Below are 26,914 nucleotides of genomic sequence, written 5' to 3'. Positions count from 1 at the left end.
TTCATTTAATTCGGGGACTATGTACCAAAAATTCAGGGATCACATTAACAAATTGAAAATCCATGGACTGCATTGCATATTTGGCTACAGTTCATGGATCACATTGAACAAATTAAAATTTTAGGGACCGCGTTACACTTTTAGCCAAAGTTAAGGTACAATGTCCTTCTCGCAAAAATATATATACGTTGGACATGAGTTTCAAACCTAGGAAACTCAGAAAATCCGTAAAGACACAATGCCACTGATGAGTCTCGTGGTCTGGCCCCTCTCTCCTCCCTCTCACTTACTCTAAAGTTTGCATTTTTATCATGCGAACCGGTGAGTTCGCCCCTCCTCCACCTCCTGGCTTCCGCTCCTGTTGTAGAGCACTCGTCATCTGAGCTCCGAAGTATTGCAGTCCTGCATTTCCATGGTCTCCGCTTCCAGCTCTCGCGATCCCCGCGACGGGTTCGCTCGGTGACGCGTCTCCCGATTCGCGGCAGGTCGCCGGCGGTGCCGCTTCCTTCGGGGCGACGACAATGTATCTGAAACGAGGTTGTTCTCTGCTCCTGAAAGCGCAGAAGAAGCCCCGCATCCCGGTTTTCCTCAACGGTGACGCGACCCCGGTCGTCGGCCCGCCGGGCGAGCCTCCGGGCTGCGGGACCTCGGCCGCCGTCCTCCGCGAAGCCGACGTCGCGAGGAGGCTGCGCCGCGACCCCGACGCCTCGTCGGCCTTCCGGTTTTTCAAGTCCGTCGCGAACGGGGGTATCTTCCGGCACACCCGGTTCACGTACGAGATTGTGGTGAAGAAGCTGGGCCGCGCGGGCGAGATCGACGCCGTGCAGTACCTGCTGCAGCAGATGAAGTTGGAAGGGATCGGCTGCGGGGAGGAGCTGTTCGTGGAGGTGATAGACTCGTATCGGCGAGCCGGGTTGGTGGAGCAGGCGCTCAAGATGTTCTATAGGATTAGAGAGTTCGGCTGCGAGCCGACGGTGAAGATATATAATCACCTGCTGGATGCCTTGCTCAGTGATGATAGGTTCTCGATGATGAGCCCGGTGTATAGTAACATGAAGAAGGACGGCATGGAGCCGAATGTGTTTACTTATAACATCCTTACTAAGGCATTGTGCAAGAACGGTAGAGTGGATGGTGCGCTGAAGTTGCTCGAGGAAATGTCGAACCGGGGGTGTTCGCCGGATTCTGTAAGTTACACGACTATAGTTTCGTCCTTGTGTAAAGTCGGCAAGGTAGAGGAAGGGAGGGAGCTTGCCAGGAAGTTTGGACCGTGTCTCCCTGTTTATAATGCTTTGATTGACGGGTTCTGTAGGGGACGCAGATTTAAGGAAGCTTTCCGGTTGTTCGCCGAGATGGCGGATGAGAATATTGACCCTAACGTCGTCACTTATACGTCAATCATCAGTTCTCTTTCAGATGTGGGGCATGTTGAGCTGGCTATGGCAATTTTCTCTCAGATGTCTGTAAGAGGATGTCGCCCGAATATTCACAGCTTTACCTCATTAATGAAGGGTCTTCTGTTGAAAAGGAAGATTCATGAAGCTCTTGATTGGTGGGACAAGATGATCAGGGAAGGTTTTCTGCCCAATATTGTTTCGTATAATACGTTGTTGCACGGTCTATCCTCTAATGGGAATATGAAGGAAGCTGTACTTGTTGCTAATAAGATGGAGAGAAATGGGGTTCCTCCTAACAGTACTAGTTATAGCATTCTTATTGATGGTTTTGCGAAATCTGGGAGTTTGGTAGGTGCATCAGAGATATGGAACAAGATGATGTTCAGTGGTTGCCGTCCCAATGTTGTCGTGTATACCTGTATGGTTGATGTCCTCTGCAAAAATTTGTTGTTTGACCAAGCATATTCCTTAATATTGAAAATGGCTGAGGATGATTGCCCTCCTAACTTAATAACATTCAATGCCTTTGTTGGAGGTTTATGTGATGGTGGAAGAATTGATTGGGCCATAAAAGTGCTTGATTTAATGAGGAAATATGGGTGTTCCCCTGACACAATTACATATAATCAGTTGATAAATGGTTTTCTCAAGGTAGGCAGGTTTGCGGCAGCAATTGAGATTGCCAAAGAGATGAAAGAAAGGGGGATTCGGATGACTATTATGACTTACAATATGCTTTTCTCTGGTTACTGTCGCCAGGGTATGCTTCAGAGTGCCTTGCAGCTTCTCGGGGAAATGGTGGTCAGAGGGACAAACCCTGATGCTTATACATATAGCATGTTGACTTATGCCTATTGTAACCAGGGCAAGTTTAAGGAGGCCATTCGATTATGGGAAGCTAGCACCGAAGCTGGAGAGTGGCAACCTGACCTAACAGCATACACGCATCGTATTTGGGGGATTTGCAATTGTTTTGGCATGGAAGACGCTGTCGCTTGTCTCAAGAATATGATAAATAAAGGGATATCCCCAAATATTGTCATGTGGAATCTCTTAGTTCGAAATTTTTTTAACGGCATGGGTAGTTTGGGGCCCATTCACATTCTAGATGATCTCATAGGTAATGGATGAGATATGACAATGATGAATGCTTTGAATTTCTCACAGAACATGAGCAGCCAAAAGAATGTCAGGTTGAACCGGGGACAGAATTTGGAGATAGCGTATGAAATGCAGATATGAACTGAGTTGCAGATTCTTGCATGGCTATCTTATGTAACAATGATGTGCTCGGAGCATTTTGTTCCCTTCGACATGTACAACTGCAGTATAAATCCTCTGAGTCACAGATAGAAGGTAAAGGACCTGTATTTTACGTGTCTCTGGTTAAGCATTTTTGTTTTCCAGTTGAAATCGTAAGCAACAAGGATGTCCGATTTAGAATGTTACGAAGTCCCTTGTGATCCAGTATGCTCTGAACAATTTAATAGAATCGTTTTCCATCAGGAACATCATTGGTGTTGTAATATGCACCCATAATGCTTAACCAAACACTCTAAAAACCAACAAGTGTTTTCTTATCTTCAATACGTATGCAAGTACTAGGGTGTTTCTCAATATTTTGGCTTTGATGATGATGACAAAGCTAAGTTATGATAAGTGGATTCTAAACTTTGATTTCATCAATCAAGCCATAGAAATTGGAAGAGACTAGATGTTGTTATGGGCATAATGGGGTAGCACCTTTTTTAATTGATCTGTATTACCTTTGTTTCTCACAACTAATGCTAACCTATGGTGATTTTTGCCCGTTCAAGTGCCACCTGCCTGTGACAGAAGTATGCTTGTACCTAGGCTTGTTGCAAACTATGAAGCTTTAGATTTTGAAATCAAGCTCTGTAACAAAGCAAAACCCATATACCGTCTAATGAAGATAAAATGGGTCATATAAACGCCTGGAGATGAACTCTAATGCGTATTTGGTCCCTTAAATATCCTGAGTAAATAACATAGGGTTCTGACACTCCGTGATTCTATAGTTTGTCATGTAATCAACTTGTTAAGGGTGATGACTAGCATCTGCCTGGAGCTGGAAGTAATGCTATAATTGATATTTAGAGTCCCATAGGTGTGGCATTACATCCGAACAACTTAGCTGTAGATCAGGTGATTATGCTTGGGGCTTCCAATGGGTCTTTCCTGGTTAATAATCCATACTACTTGTATATAGACATTCCCAGGGCACTAGCTTGTATATTTTGTTTTCAATATCCCCAATAATTCTTTCATATGTTGGTCAGCTAGATCAGGTTGGCTTTGTAGATTATCTTTTTATTGGCCAGAACAATTCCTACTTGATAGTGGCTTCAGTGCTCATGACATCGTATCTATCTTCTCATGTACCATATCATAGGTAACTTGGCAGAGAATCCTTGGTATACTATTTTGGACAATCGTCAGTTGGGATTTTGAATACAATTGGAATGTATCCAGTTTCAAAGGGAATTCTCTGCAGTGCCCTCTTTAACCTTTGTTGGAATGCTTTAGTAATATCATTTAATGTGTATTAGGAAGCTAAACTACATAATACTAATTTTGTTCTTGGTGTAAATGTCCTAGTTCAAAGTATTAAAGCTGGTCTAAAACTTCAGATTAGTGGTTAGGATGAACTTTCCTTGTAGAATCACTTGCCTCTCTATCATATATATAGAAATTGTGGGGATTGATATATGATGTGAATTTCTGGAGCTTGAGCAGGATTAGTCCACCTTTTTGTTATTAGAAAAGGATTAGTTCACCTGCTTATTGTCTGAAACTTACCTATCTATCAGAAAATGAACGAACTCCTATGCTGATCAAGTAACTGTGCTTTAATCTAGTAGCCTTAAATGTAATTTCTTGAATGTTGTGTATATCTATCTTGTCGGTGCGGTCTCCTTGTCCCCTTTTCCATTTTTTTTTTATCTTTCATGCTTTGCTCTCTGAATAAGATTTATTTACCTTCATTTCTGCTTAGCTTAGTATTTTGTGAGAATATGTATTTAGGCAGATGAGGTGCCTGCTTAATCGTGCTATGATCTTATTTCAGGGGTCTTACTTCAGTCTCAAGGACTGAGGAAATCTGTGTTTTCTGGCAGCAAGCTTTCTCACCTGATGGTGTTATAAATCCCTCCTTCGTTTGGCAATTTTGCCTGAGATGTCTGATATTTTTATGCACTTGTGCTTTCTTTCAATATCAATATATGAATTCCAAATTCTGAAATTTAACATGGAATTGTTCAAAGATCTCCTTCTCATGTATGAATGTAACTGTAGATCTCGATCGAAATATACATGAACAGTGATGATTCCTTTGCATGTGTTTGCCGGTTCATGATTGACTGCATTTGAAGCAGCCGATGATGGTGATAGTAGCTTGATAAGAAAGAAATGATAGTTGTTTCCAGGTGACAATAGTTTTCTTGTCTGCCCGTGTATGTGCCTTGTCCTCTTTTCTTTCCAATACCATGTCTTACCGTCATGAACTTTACCCTCCTTGATGTGTTCTAGGAGATAATTGTAGCTTGTGAATGAAACTTGCGTTTACCAGTTTGCAAAGAGTATAGATTTTTTACGGTTTTCTTATGGTGAATGCTTCTATGCTTGATAGAATTGTCAGGTCTTCATCATCAGATGGAAATTTCTCTGTAGGAAGAGCATGGAGAATGCAATTTGGCGGAGATCACGGATATTAAATGGAGCATTTTGGTGTGTATTTCCCGCGTTCCAACAACATTTTGTTTTATTTCTTAATAGCTTTCTTTGATAGATTAGCTACCACAGACCGATTTCTATTAAAAAAAAAATGGAACTCTTAGATTCAATCTGTATTCAATGCGATTGCCACTGGAAGAATTCGCGGTTTATTTTTCTGAATGTCTTGTTTCTTCCTGTGTGGGGCAGGAGACCGAAGAAGAAGATTGCGTAGTTCTCGGGATGGGGAATGTCCTCAGGCTGCTGCAAATAATCAGGGGGATATTTTTTCATCAGTTATTGGAGCATTCTCAGACAGTCGCATCTGATATTTGCGGTCTGCTATATTTAAGGCTTCATGTACTTGGTTCTATTGTTGCTCGTGGTATCATTTTAATGCAAATTAGTAATGTTCTCTTGATGTAGGCTTGTTTCTTTTAAAGAGATGAGAAAGGAAGTGATTACTGCTGCTCTTAGGTGTCTTCTAGAAATTGGGCTTCGGTTAAAGACAGAGACGCACGCACTAGTCCCTTGCTTAACAAGGATTGTGATTCTAAAAATACAAACAAACCTGACTTTTCTCCAAGAAGGCCCGACTCCGATGAAGATGTAGACGACAATAACCAGGGATAAGGAACGAAGTTTTGGTAAAGCTGCATTGCTCTTGTACTTCGAGCAAATAAATCATATGAATCCCAAGTTCATACAGCGGAAAGTCTTAAATTCTTAGTTCTTACTGTAGATCACCATGCCGAAGCCCGAAATCAATGTCTTGTGCAAGAGCTACGTCAAGTTTGGTGGTCTTTAGGGGCCACAACTATCTAGCAAGGATTTAGAGGCCCTTTCTATTGAAGGGGCATGGTGGGCAGTCAGCGCTGCCCACCATGGAATGGTTGTCCATTGAATGATACATGACGTAAAAGAAGCGTAAAAGTGGTGCAGGTTTTTACATGCGCTGAACAGATGTTGCAATAAAACGACCATTGATTCCTAGTGAAATGACCAATTATGGCCCGTTTGGTTCGACTACGGGGGAATGTATTTGGGAGAATGCAAATATCTTTGGGCTAAAGGGATTTTCTAAAATGCAAGTAGTGTTTGGTAAGTGTTTTTTAAAATCAACTTGGGCTAAAGGACTTTTGCTAATATTTTTTTTAAGTGTTTTTTAAAATCAACTTGAGCTAAAGGACTTTTGCTAATATTTTTTTTTAAGTGTTTTTTAAAATCAACTTGGGCTAAAGGATTTTTGCTAATATTTAAAATAAAATAAAAAAAGCTTCGGTCGAGCTTAACCATCGGCTGCCGCTGCCGGCCAGATCTGATCGCCGACCAACCATCGACAGCCAGATTTGGTCGCCAGCCACTGCCGCCCGGGGTTGCGCAACCCCAGCAACCGCCGCGTGGGGTCGTCGGACCTCAGGCATTGCCTGGGTTGCGCAACCCTCAGGCGACCGCCTCTTGGGGGTTGCGCGACCCCCAGGCGATGGTCGCCGGGGTCAGGCTAGCCATCAGGCGGCGATCGCTGGCCGCTGGACTTGCCTCTGGGGAAGATGAACAGTAGCGATGAACAATTCAAGTTGCATTCTGAAAATGCAACTTCTCAAAGCATCTCCACCCTTGCATTGGCCAAAAGTCCCTTGGCGAGTATTTCAAATGCAATTGCATCTCCCCAAAGTGAGTAAAAAAAGTTGTCAAACACCATTTGCATTTGGCCAAGGGACTTTAGAGCCCAAATGAGCATTCCAAATGCTGAACCAAACGGAGCCTATGTAGTTCCCCAGACATGTCAAATGCTATGGAAGACAAGAAGTGTATAGCATCGGGGCAGAAAGATACATACCTGGAACAGTTTTTGTGGCAAATCTCAGAGTGAGAATGAGATAATGAAGGATGAATCGAAGAATCCGAGAGCAATTAAGCAGATCCAGCTAAGATCATCTACAAGGCACACATAGCTATATTTTGGCAATCTCTTGATATTTCTTTAATGTTGATGTTGATCTTCATGCGCGTTAAATGACGAAACTAAGAAGAAAGATGCAACGAATGTTCACATCCATGGTCTGGAGAGGCATGATGCACTTGTAGAGCTGATGCGACGCCATGTAGAAAAGAGAGGCTTTGGATGTCTTCAGACATCACACATAATGAAAAATGAAACCAAGCAAGTTCAGCTGCTTTAAAATATTGCTGTCAATTCACAGTGGCCAATTACAGGGATCCATCAAACTTACAAACCAAGCACCTCACTGCTTCTACTCCTAGAACAGAGGGATACCATTTTTGCCCCGTACAAATAGGACTGAAGTATGCATATATCCCAAAATTTCACCTCAGAATCTGTAACTTCAGACAACAAAAGACACGAAAAGAAGCTGTGACAAGAATTCATGTTTTTTTGCGGTCCAAATATTGTGCCTTCGGTATAGGATAGACTTCCAGGTAATGTACCCGGGAAAAGGAAAAAAGAAAGACAGGCCTAATTTTCTCTCTCAAGTCCAAAATGAGGCTGTAATGAGAACTTGAAACTACCTCAGAACTTTCTCTGCTCTTGATCTACTTTTCCCTTTTTTAACTGGAGAAGGTGATTCGCTGCTCTTAGTTTCTCCTTCATCTTCATCACTATTGACCATAATAATGCCATCTTCTTCCTCATCTCCATAGTCATCCATTTCATCCTCTACATCCCAGCTCTCCTCCTCCTCATCTTCTTCTTCATCTTCAAAATCATCCATTTCATCTTCACCATCATCAATGCCACCGCGGAGTTTGTGGAATTCAGGCGGAGGAGGGAGAACTTCTGTAATCGCCTTGTCTCTCTTCATCACAAGATGTCGGATGACCCTCTCGTCCTTATCCAACATGGTCTTAAAATCATTGATCCATTTCCCTTCCAATTCGAAGTTCATTAGAATGTAATGGGCATACTTAGCCTTTCTTATCTTGTATGCGAGTCTACGAAGACCCCAGTTCTCAAATCTCCATACTTTGCCCTTCTTCTCCTGTAGGAAATCTGCAACAAAGGTCTCACAGCTTCACAAACTTTTTGTAAGGCACTCATGCACCTTTAAATAGATCCACATGCATCATGGCACTTGATTTTCCACCATGTCCACCACAAAGAAGGGCTAAGTTTCATTTCAGATTTAGTCATAAACAAATCACTGTTCTAGTACCAGAAGTAATAACCCTGGAAATTTTTGCGATACCCTCAGCTGAGGATTTTTCCCTGAAAAAGAAAAATTCCAGGAAGTTGCCTACACTGTTAGCTCACAGGTAGCTAAAGTAAAAGGTCGTAGATATTAGTTAATGAAAGCGGAGTGCAAGCCAATGTACTTGACTTAGATGAAACCTCAAGAGAACCAAAACAAGTTCAACAAAAATTGATGGTGCAACTGCCTATAACACATCGAAGGATCAAAACGGATTACCAGTCATAGGTGAACCAATTCTATCAATTAGGTGGCTGAGAGACATCCTGCTCTAATTTGTGAACATAACAAATGTAGGATTGCCACTAAGTTAAAAATGATAAAGATGGAGAGGTAGAAATCACCTTCAACTTTTTGATTTACACTCCCAACCTCCTCCACATGCTTCTCATGGATTAGATAAACCACTTCGTAGTGGCGCACTGTACCCAAAGTTAAAGATAGCACTGAGAAGATCTGATGAAAGAAAAACTTCAAAAAAAAAGAGCTCGGCGAACATGAGCCTTATATCTTTTCCTTTGTTTGATGATCATCATCCATGCAAATAACTTCAACTTTGTTAACAGCAGTTATTCTATCTTTTTTGTCTCCAGATTCTTTAAACTAAACAGGAGGAGAAGCATCTCTCTATTTTAACAAGAGCAGCAGTCTCCCTATCTATATATACTGCATACTTCGGATATTGCATCTCAACAGATAAATCTCCGCAGGGGGCAAATCCTCCTACAAGCTCTAGAGTGAAACATTAATCATCGCGAATGTCCCTAATAATACAATGAGCTTCAGTTAACTACTAATGGAATAAATAAAAAAAGGGCACAAACACCAGACTTCGAATAGAGTATATGAAACTGTCAGCAACTCTAGAAGTGCCAGGCCTACAAACTACATGATTTACTCAACAAAAGCTGCAGAAGTATGAGCTTCTATATTTTGGTAGAAGGGGCTTTAATTGAAGTGAATTGCTTACTTTCTGTAACTTTTAAGTTGCTTTCCATCTGAAGGTTCAGATATTCAAAAAGCTCCTCTGCAAAACAACAAGTACTCTTGTCAAGTAACAAGTACGCAGAGTAGTTTCATTATCCACAACTAGGGAAAAAAAACCTGTAAGTTACATACTCTCTTCTGCATCGGCAAACTCAGGTATAAGTTTACCATCTTCCTGTACCTTTTTCTGAAATCCAAGAAGAAAATTAACGTGAGAAGATCCTCAATCATATGCAACAATATCACATTGCATAAATTTTAGAGATAAGACAGGTAATTTCAAAGCACGGCCACGCAAAATCGAAAGGACTTGTGACCAATTATTGTTGCACCGACATTGAAAACTGGAGAGACTGAAAAGCAGTACCAAACCCTTTTTTGTCTTTCCTTTTCCTACTCAATTTAATCAAGAATGTACAGATTTTGCTCCTTACAGCCATCGGGAAGCTGGTAAAACTCAGATGATGTTTGGCTTCTCCTTGTCCTATAAGTTGATTCAATTAGGGGGCAAAATATATTAGATTCTTTGCTAACAACATGTGCTTTTCACCCTAAAATCCAGTTGAATGAACATGCTCTCCAATTTAGAGTGAATAGACGCTACAGTTTCTCACAGAAATGTGCTCGCAAACATTTCAAGAACACCAAAAGTTACAGCAACAACAACACCATACACAAAGACCACATACACCCAACATTCTTCAGGCTCATTCTGTTCTACACCATTCCTCTCGCAACATAAAGTCCCGAAAAATGGACAGGATAAAGTTCCGACCAAGACGCAAAAGACCCAGATTCCAAAACATCAAAATCAGCTTGCACACCTCAAAAAAAACGAAAACGAAAACGAAAAGAAATGGAAGAGCGGGACCTCCTTGAGCAGCACTGCCTCAGGGAACAGCCCAGTGCTCTCGTCGGGTCCAAACAGATAGCCGTCCGAGCCTTTCTTCCCATCCTTGTCTCTCTTCTTAGCACCGACAGTCACGGATTTTCGGGTGCCAACAGGCAAGCAGTTTATACTACACAGAGACCACGAAGAAGGAGATGATGACGACGATGACACGTTCAGAAAAGCTGGGCAGTGGCTCCTTTTCCAAGAGAAACGATCTGGGATTACAAATTTAGGGATGGTTGAGGAAAGCTGCGAAGACGAACAGGAAGAAGAAGACGACTGGAGAGCGAACTCCATCGAGGTTTTTAGCTTTTGGAGGAGCAAAAGCCAGGCAAGGGGAAGGAAGAAGAGAGGCTTATCAGAAAAGCGGGACAAAAAGGACAAACCTTGCAAACTTTCCGTTCGTTTCCCAGTGACTTGCACAAAGGCCCCTATACTTTCATAAAATATGAATTTTGACCCCCCAAAATCGCGTGTAATTTTCGGATTATTATTACGCGCACTGCCGATGTAAAATGTATTCGCTTGCATAACTATCTCTGAGTATACGTGTCATCCAAATGTGGAATGTATAAAAGATTCTTTAAAAAACTCATAAGTTTTCCATACTGGAATTTTGGTTAAACTTTTTACTTTTGAGTAAACAAAATGCTTTTTGCTTCTGTTTAAACATTAAAGAAAAGTACAAGTTCAAACTCATACTTTTACCTCATATATTCATAGAACCTCATGCAACTATAATTTAAATTATCTTGCTATGTATTCTCAAATAGAATACATTACTTAGCCTACAATTCCTTAACAGCTTTTTTTTTTTTTTTGCAATTCGAATTTTTCATACAAAATCTCGATTGCAAGCATTTTCACTGGCAAGGATTTTCTCGATTGTTTTTGTCAATTGAGATGGTTAACCAATTCAACAATGATCTATTATGACGTAAACCATCCCATCTCTTTCTCCCCAACTCAGCAAATCTCTCTCTCTTAGAAGTGAAGGTGCTGGTCGTGGTCGAGTATAGTGCTGGCGATACAATACGATTTGTCGGGCGATGTTAGTTCTCAGTCAATTTCATAGTACTATTACTCGAGACCTGGTGACGCTCAATTCGAGTCACTTTCATAGTACTATTACTCGAGACCTGGTGACGCTCAATTCGAGTGTGGCATTGCTGCTCAAGATCCGGTGGTCATGGTGGTGTAGGTTGGGCCGAAATTTGTTGCGGTGGCTGGGCAGAGGTGGCATTGGTCGAGATTGGTGTCGGCGGTGGAGCTCAGTCCGTGGTGGTGTCGTCCAGTGCCCCGGGGGCAGGTGGCTAGAAGAGGGTTGAATGAGGTGATTTCGGTTTTCCTTGAAAAGGTAGCATTGCATTGTGCGTGAACGTAAGACGTTGGGAAGACAATCGACCTTTACATAAGTAATGGATGTTATTCTGTTCAAATCATAGTATAATTAGCATTACCTTGCTAATGAGATGAAATAGTAGAGAATTCTTATAACAATGCCACTTCCTAGTTAAACCTCTTTTCAGTTTATTCACATTAGGAGTGGCTAACGCCAACTCCTAAGCGAGATGACCTTAATCTTTCCTTTCACTCAATCAGGATAATCCTGCCAATGACCATGTATTCCTCCTGGACTTTGGTTTTTCACTAAATATTCTCCAGCAACTACTTCCATATTTCATAATTACTCATTCAAGAAATAGCCATGTCCAGGTGAAAATCACAGCCAGGCGCCTTCACTTCCTAACGATACAATATCGTCGAACCTCCCCCTCGTCTAACTCGCAGCTAATTTCACTGATGAAGCAAGATTAGGAAAAAGAACAATATTAAAAAGAAAATGCTATACAACCTCTCCTGCTAATCGAAAGGTCCTGCTTAATGTCGCAGTTATGCCCATGCTTCGGATACTGCTCAACTCAGATTAAACTCTCCTTAACCCTTGACCATCCCCAAAAATAAGAAGCTTCATCTCCAACTTTAGGCTAAAGATTGCTCACAATCTACCAAATTGGTTTTGCTTACCACTGTTTCTTCCCCTTTTTCTTCTTCTTACCGCCACTACTGTTGCCACTGCCGCTGAAGCTGCTCTTGGAGCTACTTCCGCCCCCTGGAGATTGGTTCTCCGCATAGGCGCTGCTGAAATTGTCGAAAACGCCAGCCTGCACTGCATTCTGCAACCACTCCAAGAATTCTTCTTCTGTCATGGTCTCCTCAACATTAGATCCTGGAACTCGACCGCCCCTTTGTCCAGAAGCAGTTCCCTTCCCAGCATTATGCTTTGCAGTCACACTCGTGTTCACGTGAAAGCTCGGCTTGTGTGTATTGGGTGCGCACCTCATTCCCTGCAGCAACGTTTTAGAATCATAATCATTATTGTCACAATAGGCACTACTAGAGTCCCCTGCAGAAATAGCGTCTGAAAATAGAAATTGTAGTCCATATCGCCACCGAGAATAAGCTCATGTTCTGCAGCACTAGGCTAATATTGATGGTATATGGTCGCATATAAGAGGACGTACTTCCAAATAGTTTAAGAACAACAAGCAATTCATGTAAAATATTGACCAACTTTAACTTATCCCTCAAATAAAATAATGATCTCATAATGGGTTGAATGCATCACTTGAGAGGCCCCCACCCTCCCCCCCAAATCCAAAGAGATAAAAATAATAATAACAGATATATAAAAAAAAGAGAGGAAATGAAGAATTCTTTTTCCTTCAAGTAAATGATCAAGCTCTTTTTATTCCTCTTATTCTGTTGGATTTAGATCAACAAGCACAGAAACTGGGGTTGACATTACATAAGTCAAAATTTGCATGGGTATATAATCATAAACACTGTGCAGGTGAGACTTAATGTAGTTTCTCCTGTGCTACATGGGAATCCTTTCTACAGAAATGTTCACGAGGCAGTTTTGGTAAGATATTATGGCATTGGACAAAATTTACTAAATTTTAAGAGCCAAGTATAGTAAGCCAAGGAAAAGAAAGGGATACAAACTCATTTCACGCCCACCTTAGAAAAGATGTTTTCATATCTTCATGAAGCATCGGAAGGGTCACCATAACTTACTCAAAAAGATATTATATTATAGGTTGATTTTTTTCAGAGGCAACGCATGCCAACAGTGGTAGAAGAAGCATTATAATGAATTTTTTACCCAAATTATCCACACGAATATAAGTAGATGCACCAGAAACACTTCGAGTAAACATAAAACTCATTGACCGTCTAGAGAAGATTTGGGTTAAAGCACAAAAAGGAGGAAAGAAAAGACTATGGGGACACATTACTTTACCTGGCAGATATACCATTCTGAGGCATCATAAATTCTGCCATCAGCACAAACAAACGCAACAGGAGCATTCATCTGCATGGACAATCATCACCATCAGTAGGATCAATCCACTTCATCAACGCAGACATTATGATCAGGCCTTCTCAGTTCTAAATAATTTATGAAATAAACCATTTAACTGCATAATGAGAGGACAACTGGCAGAACATTCAATAAAGCAAGATATAATTGGTGTAGGAAACCTTCATTGGTTCAATTTAAGAGTTAACAAATACCTTCTGCAATAGCCCAAAAAGTAAGGGTTGAGAAGATTGCTCCACCCATCCATCTCCATCTTTTGCCGGATGGAACTCCTTACAGTCCTTAGACAAGACAAAGGAAACGTAAATATCGAAGGAGAACATTCTTCACGCCAACAATACAGCACGGCACTGACTTTTAAAGAGAGCTTAACAAAGTCTTGCTCTTGCACCATGCCAATATGGTCAATGACATGAGAAACATATAATACATCAAAAGCACGACCAAATTCAGACGGCAAGGGAATACCTGGCACCATCTTGCTTGTGCTTTTAACTTTCTAGTTTGCAACCAGAGATGAAAGCCGTTGCACTTTTTGCAGGCTATTCGCCTCGAATCTCTCAAAGGAACTTCACCGTCGGTCTCTGAGTGAGCAAATCCAGAGGAGAAGAGACCATGACCTCCATTCTGAGAATTAGTTGCTTTTAGTATGATAAAACAGGAGACCACTTTTTACAGTCTCAAGACCCACAAACTTCAACATATCCACCCTCCATCCTCCCCTCTCTCAACAGTTACATGCCCAAGGGTGCACACTAACTTTCATAACAAGATCTCGGTTGTAAATCAGTGGCTAAACAGACCTCATTCATTCAAAGAACACAACGCCTCAATTACTCCAAATTGTCAGTGTAAACTGAAACCTAACCCCTGATCCAGACCTTCGAAAGAATGCAAGCCAGAACCAAGGCAAATTGTAGTGTCCTGGGCTGTCTGAGACAGAAACTCTGTCGTTGTTGCATCTATTGCTAGTCTGTTCACCAAATTTCGTATTGCATTCCAAATGCTCAAGAATTAAAATAACTTTCAGATTACTACATGAGAGAGGCACGTACTTCGGGCAACCCAGAAAAGAGGAATCAAGTCAACTTTCTTATTTTCTTGTAATAAGATGTGTGAGAGATAGAGAGAGATGCAAAAGAATACCTTTTGAGAAGAACTTTGAAACCTACGGAGGCAGTTTAGCAGCTCCTCCCTCCTTAACTCGTCATCATAAGCTTTTCGCTTTACAGAGTCGAGTAAAACCTTGAAGAAGGGTAAGAGGTATAGCTATATAAGTTAGTATAGATCACATATCTCAATCAATTAAATCCAATATCTGTTATTCGCATGATTTGTAGTTTTGGAAGAAAAACCAACTATACCTCATATGCATTTTGAAGCTTTTTAAAAGCCTCTGCTGCCTTCTCATTTCCCTGATTTTTATCGGGATGGACCAGCATTGCCTAAACCAATCAGAAGGAACTTAATTTAGTCAAATATACCTTTCTCTTCCTTCATCAAAATGCCAGACATTTAGATAAACAAGAATCATTTCACATGACAAGTAAAAATTTTACAAAATAACACAACTTTCAGCCTGAGATTTACTGAATTAGGCCAGTAAGCCTCTCATAATTCACAAAGGAATAAGCATTGGCCTAGAACCCGAACAAGAAGCAAGCAAGCCTTTTCTGCGAGTAGAGATGGGTACCTAGATTATTTTACTCCATAGCGCCCTCTTTAGTATTGAATCCTCTATCATACTGACGTTGGACGATGAGTCGCAAAGTGGTGAGAGAAATTGATTGAGAACGTGAAGAGAACTCAGAACAAAAGATAACTCAAAATGAGTAAGTTCCTTTAGGCATACACCTAAACTTCCTACACATCGCACTAAGGGTTTCTCAAGCATCAAATTTACGATAACGATCTCATCATATCATATAATTCAAAGCAAAGACTTGCTAAAGTTCGATATCCTTCACTCATTCTCAAATAAAAAGCAAATTACATGCGTAAAGACAAACTTACGAAATTCTACTCCAAATTGAACTAGGACACTTGAATAGAACACATAAATCCTACTTCACATAGATATAAGAAAAATGTTATCTCCAAACAAAAAAGAGAACTTTTTGAAATCATAATAGAGTTCAACTCAAATCCTAATACACAGGATTGTATTCAATCAGGAGAATCCTAATCCAATTAAGCTCTTCTTCGAGTTGCACAGTGACCCAACAATCCATCCCCGCCAATACTTGATAAAAACAGCGATATTAACAGGTATCAAATTGTTTGATCTTGTTGGCCACATCATATTTCCAAGTACTCAAGATCTTTAGAATTAAATCCTCTATATTATCCAAGTACTCAAGATCTTCTTTGAAGTATTTGTCCACATCTTTTCATTATTAAGCGGATTACTTCCCCGTGTCTTTTCTGCTGAGGAGGTATTGTAGCTCAGATCAAACTGATGGCATTTTTCTAGATACTTACTGTTATAATAAATTATTTTACCTTCGCATTATTCTGAAAGCACACGCATAACTTTACATTTCAATAAAATTTCAGTTTTCTCTGCCAGTTTTATCAGATCCAGCAATTATTAGATTTCGTATGACATTGAACTTCAAGTCTCTTCTAAAGAATAAATGACAATTATAAAGCCTATACAAAGAAAGGGCCAGAAGGGAAAGTTTGAACCATGGAACTCTCAAAATACGAGTTGCGCCGGTATTTGAAAAAAGATACATGGTCGCGGTGTAACATTTGTTTTATACATCTTACGCGTTGGCCATCTGACTTATGAGACAGAGATCTTTCGTTGAGTCAACTTTTACAGAGCATTATGCAATTATTAAAAGCAATTGAGAGGTAGCCCACTGTTCCAGGGGCAAGGAATGAGGGCAGTTTTAATGCTTTGTAGAAGAGTTACTTCTCATGCCATTTATTTGAACATGCACTTATTTCGTGTACGAGTCTGGGTGTGGGGCGTGTCTGGGTAGTTATCTGTGTGTGGGTGAGTGAGTTGGGCGTCAGAGAGAGAGAGAGAGAGAGTACCTTTTTCCTATATTCCCTCTTGAGCAAAGAAGCATCTACATTCTCATAACGATTGATGCCCAGTGCTGCATAGTGATCAGAACAACTCAACAACCGAACAACTTCATCTTCTGAAGTTATTTCAGGATTAGCCCCACTAGTTGAAGGTATTCCCGAATTACGATCAGCCGACAATCCAGGGGCAGCATCTGAGAATGAAGGATGCGATGCCTCGCTGAACGGTTGACCTTGCATTCCAGTTGCTTGTTTGGGTAGATCATTGGGTCGCTGAGGCTGATGTATATTATTCCTCAGGAAGTATATGAGAGCGTCGCTTGAGATGAAAGACAAATTCAAACCAAAAAGCAGGCTCATCCATCCAACATATGCCCAAGCACTGTACACGGCATAGATCGTTGATATGAAAAGTGCAAGGCGTTCATGGCTCAATGTGAATGATATACCTGCATGTACATGAATATTGGATCTAAGCAAGCTTACAAACTCAAAAGCACATTAATAGCAGACATCGAGTTAAGTCTTAAGAGAAAGCCTCGAAGCCATTACCTGCAAGGATGATTACAAGAGCTGTTGTCCAAAAACTTCCATAAAACCACAAGAAGACAGTGCCACAAAGTGCAAGCAGCAAAAGTGCAGCGGCAAACCCCACAAAAATACCCACAAGAACAGCTAGCACCTGAATGAATGCAAACTTCAGTCAGTAAAAAGGAATGCAGCAGAAGCAAAGTGTGCTTAATAGAGTTATTCTGAACATTTCAGAAAGAGTAACTGAGGAATGAATTCTAGGAACATAGACAAAAGAGGATCTGTATCTTACTAGATAAAATCCAGCAACAATACCGCGTGGCTCCAAGGAGTTTGGAAGTGACAACAGGTAATACTCTATGCTTATTTTGATTTCTTCTACTTTGACAGGAAGAAGGAGGAGTTGCACATATTTATAAGCTCAGTTCAGGATGAAATATTGACATACAAACATGAATGGATCCAGGGTAACAGGTCATGTCAGGATGGGAAAGGATAACTTGAACCAGCAATACAATAGGAAGTCAATAAAAGTAGCTTGTGAAGTGATGAGTGACTTTTCGACCTAAAAGGAAAAAAGTGATGAGTGACTTACCGAGACCACAAGAAACTTTAGCATGCCGACCATAGCGATAGCTGAGAAAATTCCACACCATATGATAGAAAAGAAAGATGTAGTCCCCATACGTAGGAAAGAATCGATTCCCCTAAGAGTGCAATCCAACCAAATCATTGATAAGAGAAACATTATGTTCCCAAAGTATACAAGCCATTTCAAAACAACCGGGTAGGCCAGCTCAATCTTCACTTTGACATAGTCACGAGCCTTTAGTATGTCACCTTTTAAATTAATGACAAAAGGTCTTTGTGACTCCAGCCACTCTCCAGCTGCCTTTAGGACACACAAAGCTGATCTTCTCACATTTCTAACAACTAAATTGTCAAATATGTGGACATTTTCTATTAGATTTGTTATATGCCCATTCAGCTTGTGGCCCAGGCCACCTTTTCGGCTATTTTGACAATTATTATCACAATCTAGTCCACCTTGTTCTCTCTCGTGGGACATGCCCATAGGAGATGCATTTTGAATATAATCCCCTGAAGATTCCCCAGACAGAACTGGGTGCTCTAATCCCTGAGCTGCATCTGTCCCTTGTTTATCCATACTCATTAGTTTCCCAGTTCCTTGACTCATGCTCTCAGCCGAAGCATTGCTCGAGTGATGACTGTTCACAGTTGTCTCTTTAGGAGGAATCTTCACGTCAGTAGCTTGTCTTCTTTCTTGATGTGTTTCTGAACCCTTCTTTTTGCCATTCTGTGAGGAACGACTAACCCCATTCTTCTGCTGATTGCCCTTCCTAGCCATGAGTCAATATCCTAGGAGATTCTTCCTGGGTTAGGTACCAAGTTAATACATCCCCATCAATCAAAGTTGGCTTGCCATGCTGATAAGTGTTCTACTGCAATACCATCACCCATATTAAAACAGATGTCAGAGCTTATCTATCACCATTTAGGAAAAATAAGATGCCAACCTCGATGACAGAGCACACTCCACAACTTGAAGATAAGCTTGGTCAAGAAGTTTATGCACCTAAAATCGTAATTTATACCTTCCAAAGAGATGAATTTTACAAACTATAAAGACCTAAAAACACAGTAACATTGTTTTTTTTTTTAAATTTCAACGCAGTAGCTTCCAGTTATAAGTACAAAAAAGCAAGGGAAAAAAAAATCAAAGGTGCTAGAAGTTTTGAGAAATCCATGGTCTAAACCCTCCAAAATCACTTGAAGCAGGGGGGAGCCAATTCCAAACTGAATTACAGGTCAGAACGACTTCACCAAGTAAGCTCTGTTACCCAAAGGCGACTCGACAGTCACTTAGCATAACAAAAGTTGCAAGCTTCCGCTATTTAACCAATACTACTCTGGGGAACAACAGACATAGGTAAGAACTTTCAACGGAATCGAACTGAACACATTCCCAAGCAAAGAAAAGTGCAAATTCAAGACCCAACAACCAAAAAGTTCACTTCCCCGAAAGCATAGCAAAAGCTCCGAATTTGAACACTCAGCCCAGTAATTCAGCTAACAGAACCCCGCTGGATACGAAAATCAAAAGCGAAGCAACACCACCGCCGCACCCAGAAACATTTTCCGACATTCAGCACGCACCACCCGTACTAAAATCACGAATTACAACACCCGAACCCCCTTTACCTCCAAACTACACTCGAAACGGTCGAGAACGAGCAGGAACGCAGCTAGAATCGAGCAATCAGGCACCCGAGAAAACGGGAGGAGCACGCAATCAAACGAACGAGCCGGCAATCGGGTGCAAGAATCACGGAACGCGACGACCCCATCCAGCGAACACCAACCGGAACACCCAAAGGGGAAGTACCTCGAGGCCAGCTCGGCGGCGCCGCCCCCCAATTCGGAGGAGGGAGGGGAGGGAAACACGGGGGGGGCCGGGGGAACGAGAAACCCTAGAAGAAATGGCGGCGCCGGAGAGGGGAACCCGAAGGGACGCGGGGCCCAGCTGCTGCTGCTGCTGCTCCTCCTCCTCCTCCTACTCCTCCGCGGCGGCGCGTCCTCTCCACCGTCATCGAAGCTGCGGTGCGAGGGGGGAGGTTCTAATCTCTGTGCTGTTGTTCATTTTGTCGAAAACCGGTCTGCGTTTGATGATTCCGTCTCCGTGCTGTGCTGTGTTCTTGCTTAGAGAGAGAGAGAGAGAGAGAGAGAGGAGAGGGAAACAGACAAACAAGGTCTCTCCGCGACTGGGCCAACGACACTCGCCGGGAGGCGCGTGGGTCTCCAAGTATGATTTCCCCTTTTTTTTTCCTGGGGTCGGAATTATTGCATGACTTGAAAAAATGTTTTCCTGGAAATTTACGCGAATAAATGAATGGAGGCATTTTTCATCGGCTAGTTATTTGAAACTGATACTAAGCAAATCCTTCCTAGAAAAAATATTTTCCAAATCGTTCGATTTCAATAAGACAAATAAAGCCCGAATGATATGTAAGGATTGAAATGTAGGTCGCCGGAACAACGTAATCGTTCGATCGCCCTGTATCGGATTACTGCTACTCAGAACAATTCCCCTCGAAAAGTTGAGATTGCTAACGGGACACGTCCCGAACCCATCCTCGTAAGTTGGACTTTGTTTCGAATTTATCCAAAACGTATAGGATATTGTGAATGTCATCTCATTCCCGGGGTTTTCGAATAGCTATTACTATCCATACAAATTACTATGTTCCCCCGATGTAAGTTTTTCATTAAGAAATTATCTACCTCCGAAATAAACAATATGCCACGATAGCAATTCGCCGAATAGCATTCTAGCAAAAAAAAAAAAAAATCGCCGAATAGCTGACTAGATTCCGACAAAAATGCATTGATCGCAAAAAAAGCAAAAAGAAAAGGAATGCAAGCTTTAGTGCATTCGATGATAAAAAAAATAAAAAAGCGGTGGGACAAAGAAAAGTTTCAAAAAGTCAAACTTTTTTAGCTTCAACTTTCAATGGCAAAAGGGCTCTTTCGTCTGGTGCCCGACGTCGCGTTTGACTTTCATTTCTAGGATTTTTCCATAAATCTACTTTGTAAGAGATGCTCTATTTATTCGTATTTTTTTATTATTTTCAGAGAGGAATAAAAACTTGCATATAATTTTTTTAATAAAAAAAAATGATGGGAGAAGAATTAGCTTGAAGAATGTACTTTCAATGAGGGCATTCAGCCCCTTTCTAGGCTTATTCTTCCCTGAAAGATAACCTTTTTCTATTCAAACATTCTCACATCTTTAGCTTTTCTTCTTGGTGCACATTTGCTTATCTTTTTAGTGATTAATTTCTAATTCAAAGGACCAAAGGCGAGAAATTTCATATTTTCCATCTTGCCCGATCCATAACCAAGCGTCGGACGGGTGTTTTTGTTGAAAGTAGTTCATAACAAAAGCGGCAAAATCATAGTTTCACAGCAATCCGGGCCATCATATTTTCGACCGGATCAATGGCAGCAACTTAAGAATTTCGTCAAGACGGCAAAACTATGGTATTGTCTCCTTAGGGTCGACCTAAGGTGAGTAGACTATGATTTTACTATGCTCTTGTTTAATCACCAATCTCAACAATCCATTCACCGCTACATGTGCAGACTTCTCGCAATTACGGTGTAACCCTTAACAATTTGAAGCCGAGCGGAATTCAAAGATTGAAAAACAATTCGACTTCTACCAGACATCCCGATCCAAGCAGCAACAGCCTTTCCACGAGATAACGAACCGGAGGCACTCGCCGGAAATAGCTGCAGGTGATTTCCTTCTGGTTCATTGGAACATGACACAGGAAAGTTCGATCCTCCTAGCTTACCAAGCATAGTTCAAATAACCGTTCTGCATCTATAAAGGAAGGCTCACTGGGACGCCGAGTGATCTAGCGCATGGGGAAGGCGCCATTGTCGTCTGCGACAACCCCTGATCTCCAAAATTATCATTCTGCATTTTTTCACTCTCCCATGAACTAGTAGAGTAAATGCACTAATCTTATGCATGCACGTTCGGATTAACTAGAGAAAAATGGAGATCAGATCACCTCCAGAATCCAAATCCAGGGAGAAACTCAAGGGCTAATCGAAAGTCTTCTGAAAGCAGCAAAAGGGCATTCTTCAACTAGTAATAAAACAAATGGCCATGCAAGAACTACGATCGAAGCATGACAGAAAGAGAGTGACCTTCCAAAATGAAATGATGGCAAGTAGAAACCAATCTGAGTCGTGGGCCTGTGGCATACCATTATCATGCAGCTACTAGCTACCAGATAAACTGTTTATGCACAGATTAGCTAAATTACACATTGTTACACCACTCATTGAAATTTATATGAAGTAAGAAAGAACAAACTGCAGTAACAAATTTAAACAGACAAGGAAGACAGACACGGCCACCTTAACAACCACAAAGAAAGAACTGTAAATGCAGTCAAAGTTAAACACACGACATGATAATGCTTTCCAGCATTTACATGATGATACTGGATACATATAATAGCAGGGTTTCTGTTGCTGAACATGGAAATTTGTGTGAACCAAACATTTGAACACCACCTACAAATTGTATTTTAGCTCTAATAGTCCCAGGACACCAATTAAGAGCATACTGACAGCAAGCTCACATCTTGAAAGGTAATTAACCTTCTTGAACTCTAATGTGAAACATGATTCGAAAGAGAATGTCAAAGACTAGTTGATTTATATGGCACACAGCCTAACCACATATGAATCATCATAGAAAAAATTTCCACACGCAACGAACAGCTGATTCAATATCAATACCAGCAACCAGTATGTACAGACTTTCACGGAAAGAACTACCAAACTCATTTACAAGAGAAGATCGCACTGCGAAAAGCATGGGCTGAAAACCACAAGGGGAGTGTCGACCCGTTCTTCACAGAGTACATCTCTTTCCACACTCTTCTCTTTCGTTGATACACCAACACCTGCTTATGAGTGGCCAAAAATAAATATTCACTCGTCTGACTTATCGGAAAAATGCCCGGCACCAAGCCTCGGATGCATCTCAGACTAACCCTATCCACCACTTGCCAATTCTCCATCACGTAATCTTTCAACGCCCAAATGATCATCCAGCCCTGTAAGATCTGAATTATCGATAAGCTCCCATCCAGCTCTAACAGATAAATCCTACTCCCTGCCCCACAACTCAGCTGCTCCGGCAAGGATATTTTCCTCCAGATGTCGTAATGCAAATCGAGTACAAGAATATACGAGGAGCTACCCGTCAACCAGTGAAGGGCGCCGTTAACGAACACGACCTGGTTCCTGCTCATATGCGTGAAATGATCTTCTTGAAACGAGACGATCCTCCTCCACCTGTTCGACTCCGAATCATAGACGAAACAAATGAACGTTCCATCAGGCCGGTGGCCAAAAGTCCGGTGGTAACCCGCCAGCACAACGCTGAAAGTCTGCACAGACAAATCGCAAGCCAAACCCACCAGGGTAGCCTCGCCGTCGGGATGAAACCTATTCATCGCCCTCTCCCTCCTCGGGAGCAACCTAAACTCCCTAGTCACCGGATTGCAGACATAGTGAACACCCTTATCAGGAATGCTCGAGCAACAAAGCAGGCCATTACACGAGGCCCTGACCTTAACTCTATCGTTCAAGAAACCGAGAGAAAAGTCAGAGACACCCCTCGAGCTATCGACGCAAATGAAGGTCGGCACCGAGTCCAACGACTCGGAGACCTCCACCACCACCATGGAGTCCCTAACGGACACTTCATTGTAGAGGCGGACAAAGTAATCCTCCGACAACAACCTGTGCCAGAGCTTGCACACGGTCCTTGCCCTGAACAGAGACTTGATGGGCAATCGGGAAAGAATCTGAATGACGACCTCGTCCGGAAAGAATTCAGCTCCTCGGCGCGTCATCCCTCAAAAACCTTCAATTCCCAACACAGATTGCCCAAGAAAAGCCGAAAGAAGAGACACCCACATCCGCTTTACCTCGATTACGGTCCGCCAGCGACCCGGATTCGGGCGATCACGCCGGAGAACGGAGGCGCGCGTCCTCGGCGACCGACGGAACGGCGCGTGGAGGGGAAGAAACGGAAGCTCATGGAGCCTCCGACGATGGAGATGGAGATGATGATGAGGGTGGGAGCGAATTCGAAGCGGGCATTTCGATCGACGGACCAAGGAAGCGAAGCGAGGAAGAAGAAGAAGAAGAAGCAGAGACGCAGGAGGAATCGTCTTGTCGGATCCATTGCGATTTGTGACGTAATATATATAAAAGCCCGACCTGTGTATTTTGGTTATCATCTGATTTCATTTCTTGGGCCTGAAATATGGTAACTGATTTAATTTTTTCAGATTATTCCCACCAAAAATGTTAATATTTTCCCCTCCCTCGGGATTGTTGATACCTAAATTTTTTCCCGTCAGTGACCCGAAAAATACCTTCCGTTAGATTTTCTATCCATAATTAAGGTCAATGACTCGAAATGGTGACTATCATAAATAACGTTGTGCAAACAGATCCGACGTAGCAATGGATAAGAAAAAACTGAGAGCGTTGCCGCCGCGCCAGTTTTAAACGGCCACACATGCTGCTGAGTCGGATTTCCAACGGCCATATGGAGAGGAGGTACTTTTGGGTTATTGGTACAAGCTTTAAGGGTAGCGGTGAGATAGGGAGGAAAAAAAAGTTTTGGGTAATGATATCCCACGAGGAAAAGTTTAGGATTTTGGCGGAATTGTCCTTATTCGATTTTTATTACAAATGAAAAATGAAACTAAAATAACTTCATCTTTGCCGAACTTACTGATAGAGTTAATTATAATGGATGCGGCTGCTTATGTTGTCTAAAGAGATTTTTAAAATTTTAAGATTCAGTTTAATAGAGGGAAAAAAAAAAGGATGAATTCACTAAGTAACTTAAAAAATGCATAAGAATGAGAGATCCGACGAGTAGTAAATTAGAAATAAGGCTCTATTTGTTTTACGAAAAATAGATTATTCGAAAAATAATTACCTAATGAATAAACGGAGCCTAAGTTTTTGACAAAAAAAAACCGGACCCTAAGTTTACTCGAGACACATTGAGGCCCGTATCTAGTTGGGCTTTGAAAAGCAAAAGCCCAATTGGACCCGTTTCTAGTAACTTTAGTAATCGTTACTTCACTTGGCCCATTAACTTTGTTAAAAAGTTTGTCAATGACTAGTAATGCCACTTCTATTTCTATATATAAGTTCAAAAAGATTGAATGTCTTTCGGGCACTTCTAATGGCCAAACGAAATGAAGATCTTGACTGTCTAATTCCATATTGACTAGCTATGATGCACCCGTTGTCTATCCATCCCAGAAGGCGATTTTCAGCTTGATAAGATGTCAATCGACGACGTGACATGTGACGTCTCGTCACCACGAGTTTTTTTATAAAAAATACGACATTCTATTGGGGGAAGTATAAAAGAAAAAAGTCTTAAATATATTGCATTTGTACCAATTCAAGTCTAAACCTTTCAATTGGATCAATTTAGCCGTAAACATTTTCACGTTTTGCCAATTGAATCCATCCGGCCAATTTAGGCTGACAATCACTAACGTGAACGCCGGCCGCACCCTACGCGGCATGGTTAGCTGACTTGGCCACCACACAAGCCATGGCCGGTGAGGGCTAGCCTCGGTTGAGCAAGGGTCAGCCTCGCTTGGGCGAGGGCAACCCTGACCGCCCATCAGCAAAGGCCAAGGAACAAAAAAAAGAAAAAAAAATGTTTATGTCAGCGCCAATCGTACCACTTAGGATAACCGGCATCCACGTGAACAACTTTCCGACTTAAATTGGCCAGATAAACTCAATTGGCAAAACGTGAAAATGTTTGGGATTAAATTGGTTAAATTAAAATGTTTGCGACTGAATTGACATCAATACAATAGATTTATGACTTCTTTTGTACTTTTTCCCGTTCTGTTTGAATATCGGCAACGTTAGGGTAGATTCAATTAATAGGCCCAATCCAACTCTGTCGAGCCAGGCCCACCCATCTTGTTATTATGATTTAAATTTATTTAATCTATTTTTAGTAAATAAATACGTGAACTTGTAGTCACGCTAAGGTAAATGACTTTTTTGAGTAAAGCAAGATATAAATTAAAAGTGCTATCTTAAAATATTTCATAATTGGAAACAAGAGAGTTGCATAAGCTTTATTACTTCATTTACAAGTATCATCGCGGCACATTCGAATATCTTGTTTTAACGTTGAATTATCGACTCTAGTAAATTTCAATCGATTTGAATTCTTCTGCTCTATTACGTAGTTTGCTGATTAAGGATCCAGTACACTTATGGTGCGTTTAGTAACCATTCTGTTTCCGAAAATAATTTCTGCTCAGAAATGATTTTTTTTTATTCTATTCCTGAAAATAATTTCTAAGTATTTGAAAGCGTTTAGTAACTGCCAAAAATTTATATTCTTTGAATAGAAAAGGAACAAAAATGCGTTTGATAGCTGCACAAAATTTCATTTTATTAATAATATTTTGAACTTTTTAATATTTCTTTCTCTTTTTTGCCTTTTTTTTCTTTTGTCTTTTTTTCTTCTCGTTCCTTGGCCCATGGCCAGGTCGCCAACGCCGGCGACTCGCCATAGGCCAGGGCCAGTGAGGGTTGGACCCTTGCTGCCGCCTTCACCCAAGCCGCAAGCTGCCCTTGCCTGATCCGACGAGGGTCCAGCCCTCGCCAAATCTGGCGAGGGCGGCTCGCGGCTTGGGCGAGGGTCACCCTCGTCAGCCCTGGCCTGTGGCTGGTCGCCGGCCACTAGCCACATGTTAGGAAAGAAGAATAAGAAGATAAAAAATAAAAAATTTATTTTCCATTTCTTATTCTTGTTCCCATAATCGACTTTTTTTTTATTTTTGATTCTGTTCCAAAACTGATTCTGAGAACAAATTTGTACTCGGAAATAAAATATTTATCAAACGTATTTCTGTTCTTTTTTTTGTTCTTGGGAACAAAAGAATAGAATCAAGTACTATTTGGCCGGTTACCAAACAGACCCCTAACCATGGATATGAAATGTGAAATCAAGTTTCTAGAAGGAGGAAAAGTTACCATTGATCACTAATTAAACCTACACTTCTTCAAATCGTATTGATTTAAAGTCGTGTATTTGACTCGTAGTTATAGACTCGGATCA

At 41.4% G+C, this 26,914-nt stretch overlaps 4 protein-coding genes across 6 annotated transcripts; 1 reads left to right on the top strand and 3 right to left on the bottom strand.

Moving 5' to 3' along the window:
- Window positions 1-217: 217 nt before the first annotated feature.
- Window positions 218-5,620, top strand: LOC115687491 (pentatricopeptide repeat-containing protein At3g48810). Of its 3 annotated transcripts, XM_056310136.1 has the most exons (4): window positions 218-321; window positions 401-2,753; window positions 4,486-5,144; window positions 5,340-5,620. In XM_056310136.1, the coding sequence occupies exon 2, from the start codon at window positions 522-524 to the stop codon at window positions 2,526-2,528; it is 2,007 nt and encodes a 668-aa protein (XP_056166111.1). In that variant the 5' UTR covers window positions 218-321; window positions 401-521; the 3' UTR covers window positions 2,529-2,753; window positions 4,486-5,144; window positions 5,340-5,620. The 3 variants fall into 3 exon arrangements, with proteins under 3 accessions (XP_056166111.1, XP_030468946.1, XP_056166110.1); XM_030613086.2 differs by having other exon boundaries at window positions 228-2,753; window positions 5,047-5,144; XM_056310135.1 differs by having other exon boundaries at window positions 228-2,753.
- Window positions 5,621-7,284: 1,664 nt separating this feature from the next.
- On the bottom strand, window positions 7,285-10,576 carry LOC115687507 (protein REGULATOR OF FATTY ACID COMPOSITION 3, chloroplastic). The gene is made up of 5 exons (XM_030613106.2): window positions 10,200-10,576; window positions 9,461-9,515; window positions 9,312-9,368; window positions 8,686-8,763; window positions 7,285-8,142 (listed from the first exon to the last, which is right to left on the bottom strand). The coding sequence occupies exons 1-5, from the start codon at window positions 10,515-10,517 to the stop codon at window positions 7,658-7,660; spliced, it is 993 nt and encodes a 330-aa protein (XP_030468966.1). The 5' UTR covers window positions 10,518-10,576; the 3' UTR covers window positions 7,285-7,657.
- Window positions 10,577-11,877: 1,301 nt separating this feature from the next.
- Window positions 11,878-18,547, bottom strand: LOC115687454 (uncharacterized). The gene is made up of 9 exons (XM_030613035.2): window positions 17,774-18,547; window positions 17,200-17,329; window positions 16,654-17,096; window positions 14,973-15,053; window positions 14,755-14,853; window positions 14,077-14,235; window positions 13,803-13,889; window positions 13,528-13,599; window positions 11,878-12,568 (listed from the first exon to the last, which is right to left on the bottom strand). The coding sequence occupies exons 1-9, from the start codon at window positions 18,545-18,547 to the stop codon at window positions 12,245-12,247; spliced, it is 2,169 nt and encodes a 722-aa protein (XP_030468895.1). The 3' UTR covers window positions 11,878-12,244.
- Window positions 18,548-22,132: 3,585 nt separating this feature from the next.
- On the bottom strand, window positions 22,133-23,999 carry LOC115687455 (F-box protein At5g49610). Its single transcript, XM_030613037.2, has one exon. It carries the CDS (start codon window positions 23,640-23,642, stop codon window positions 22,563-22,565), a length of 1,080 nt encoding a protein of 359 aa, XP_030468897.1. The 5' UTR covers window positions 23,643-23,999; the 3' UTR covers window positions 22,133-22,562.
- Window positions 24,000-26,914: the final 2,915 nt, after the last annotated feature.

Source organism: Syzygium oleosum, unplaced genomic scaffold (assembly GCF_021117445.2).
Source record: "Syzygium oleosum isolate NSW1041296 unplaced genomic scaffold, Sole_v2.1 Sole_v2.03, whole genome shotgun sequence".
In the NCBI taxonomy this organism is placed as follows: domain Eukaryota; kingdom Viridiplantae; phylum Streptophyta; class Magnoliopsida; order Myrtales; family Myrtaceae; genus Syzygium; species Syzygium oleosum.
Note: the sequence above shows the minus strand (reverse complement) of the source record. Positions and strands in the feature narration are given on the sequence as shown.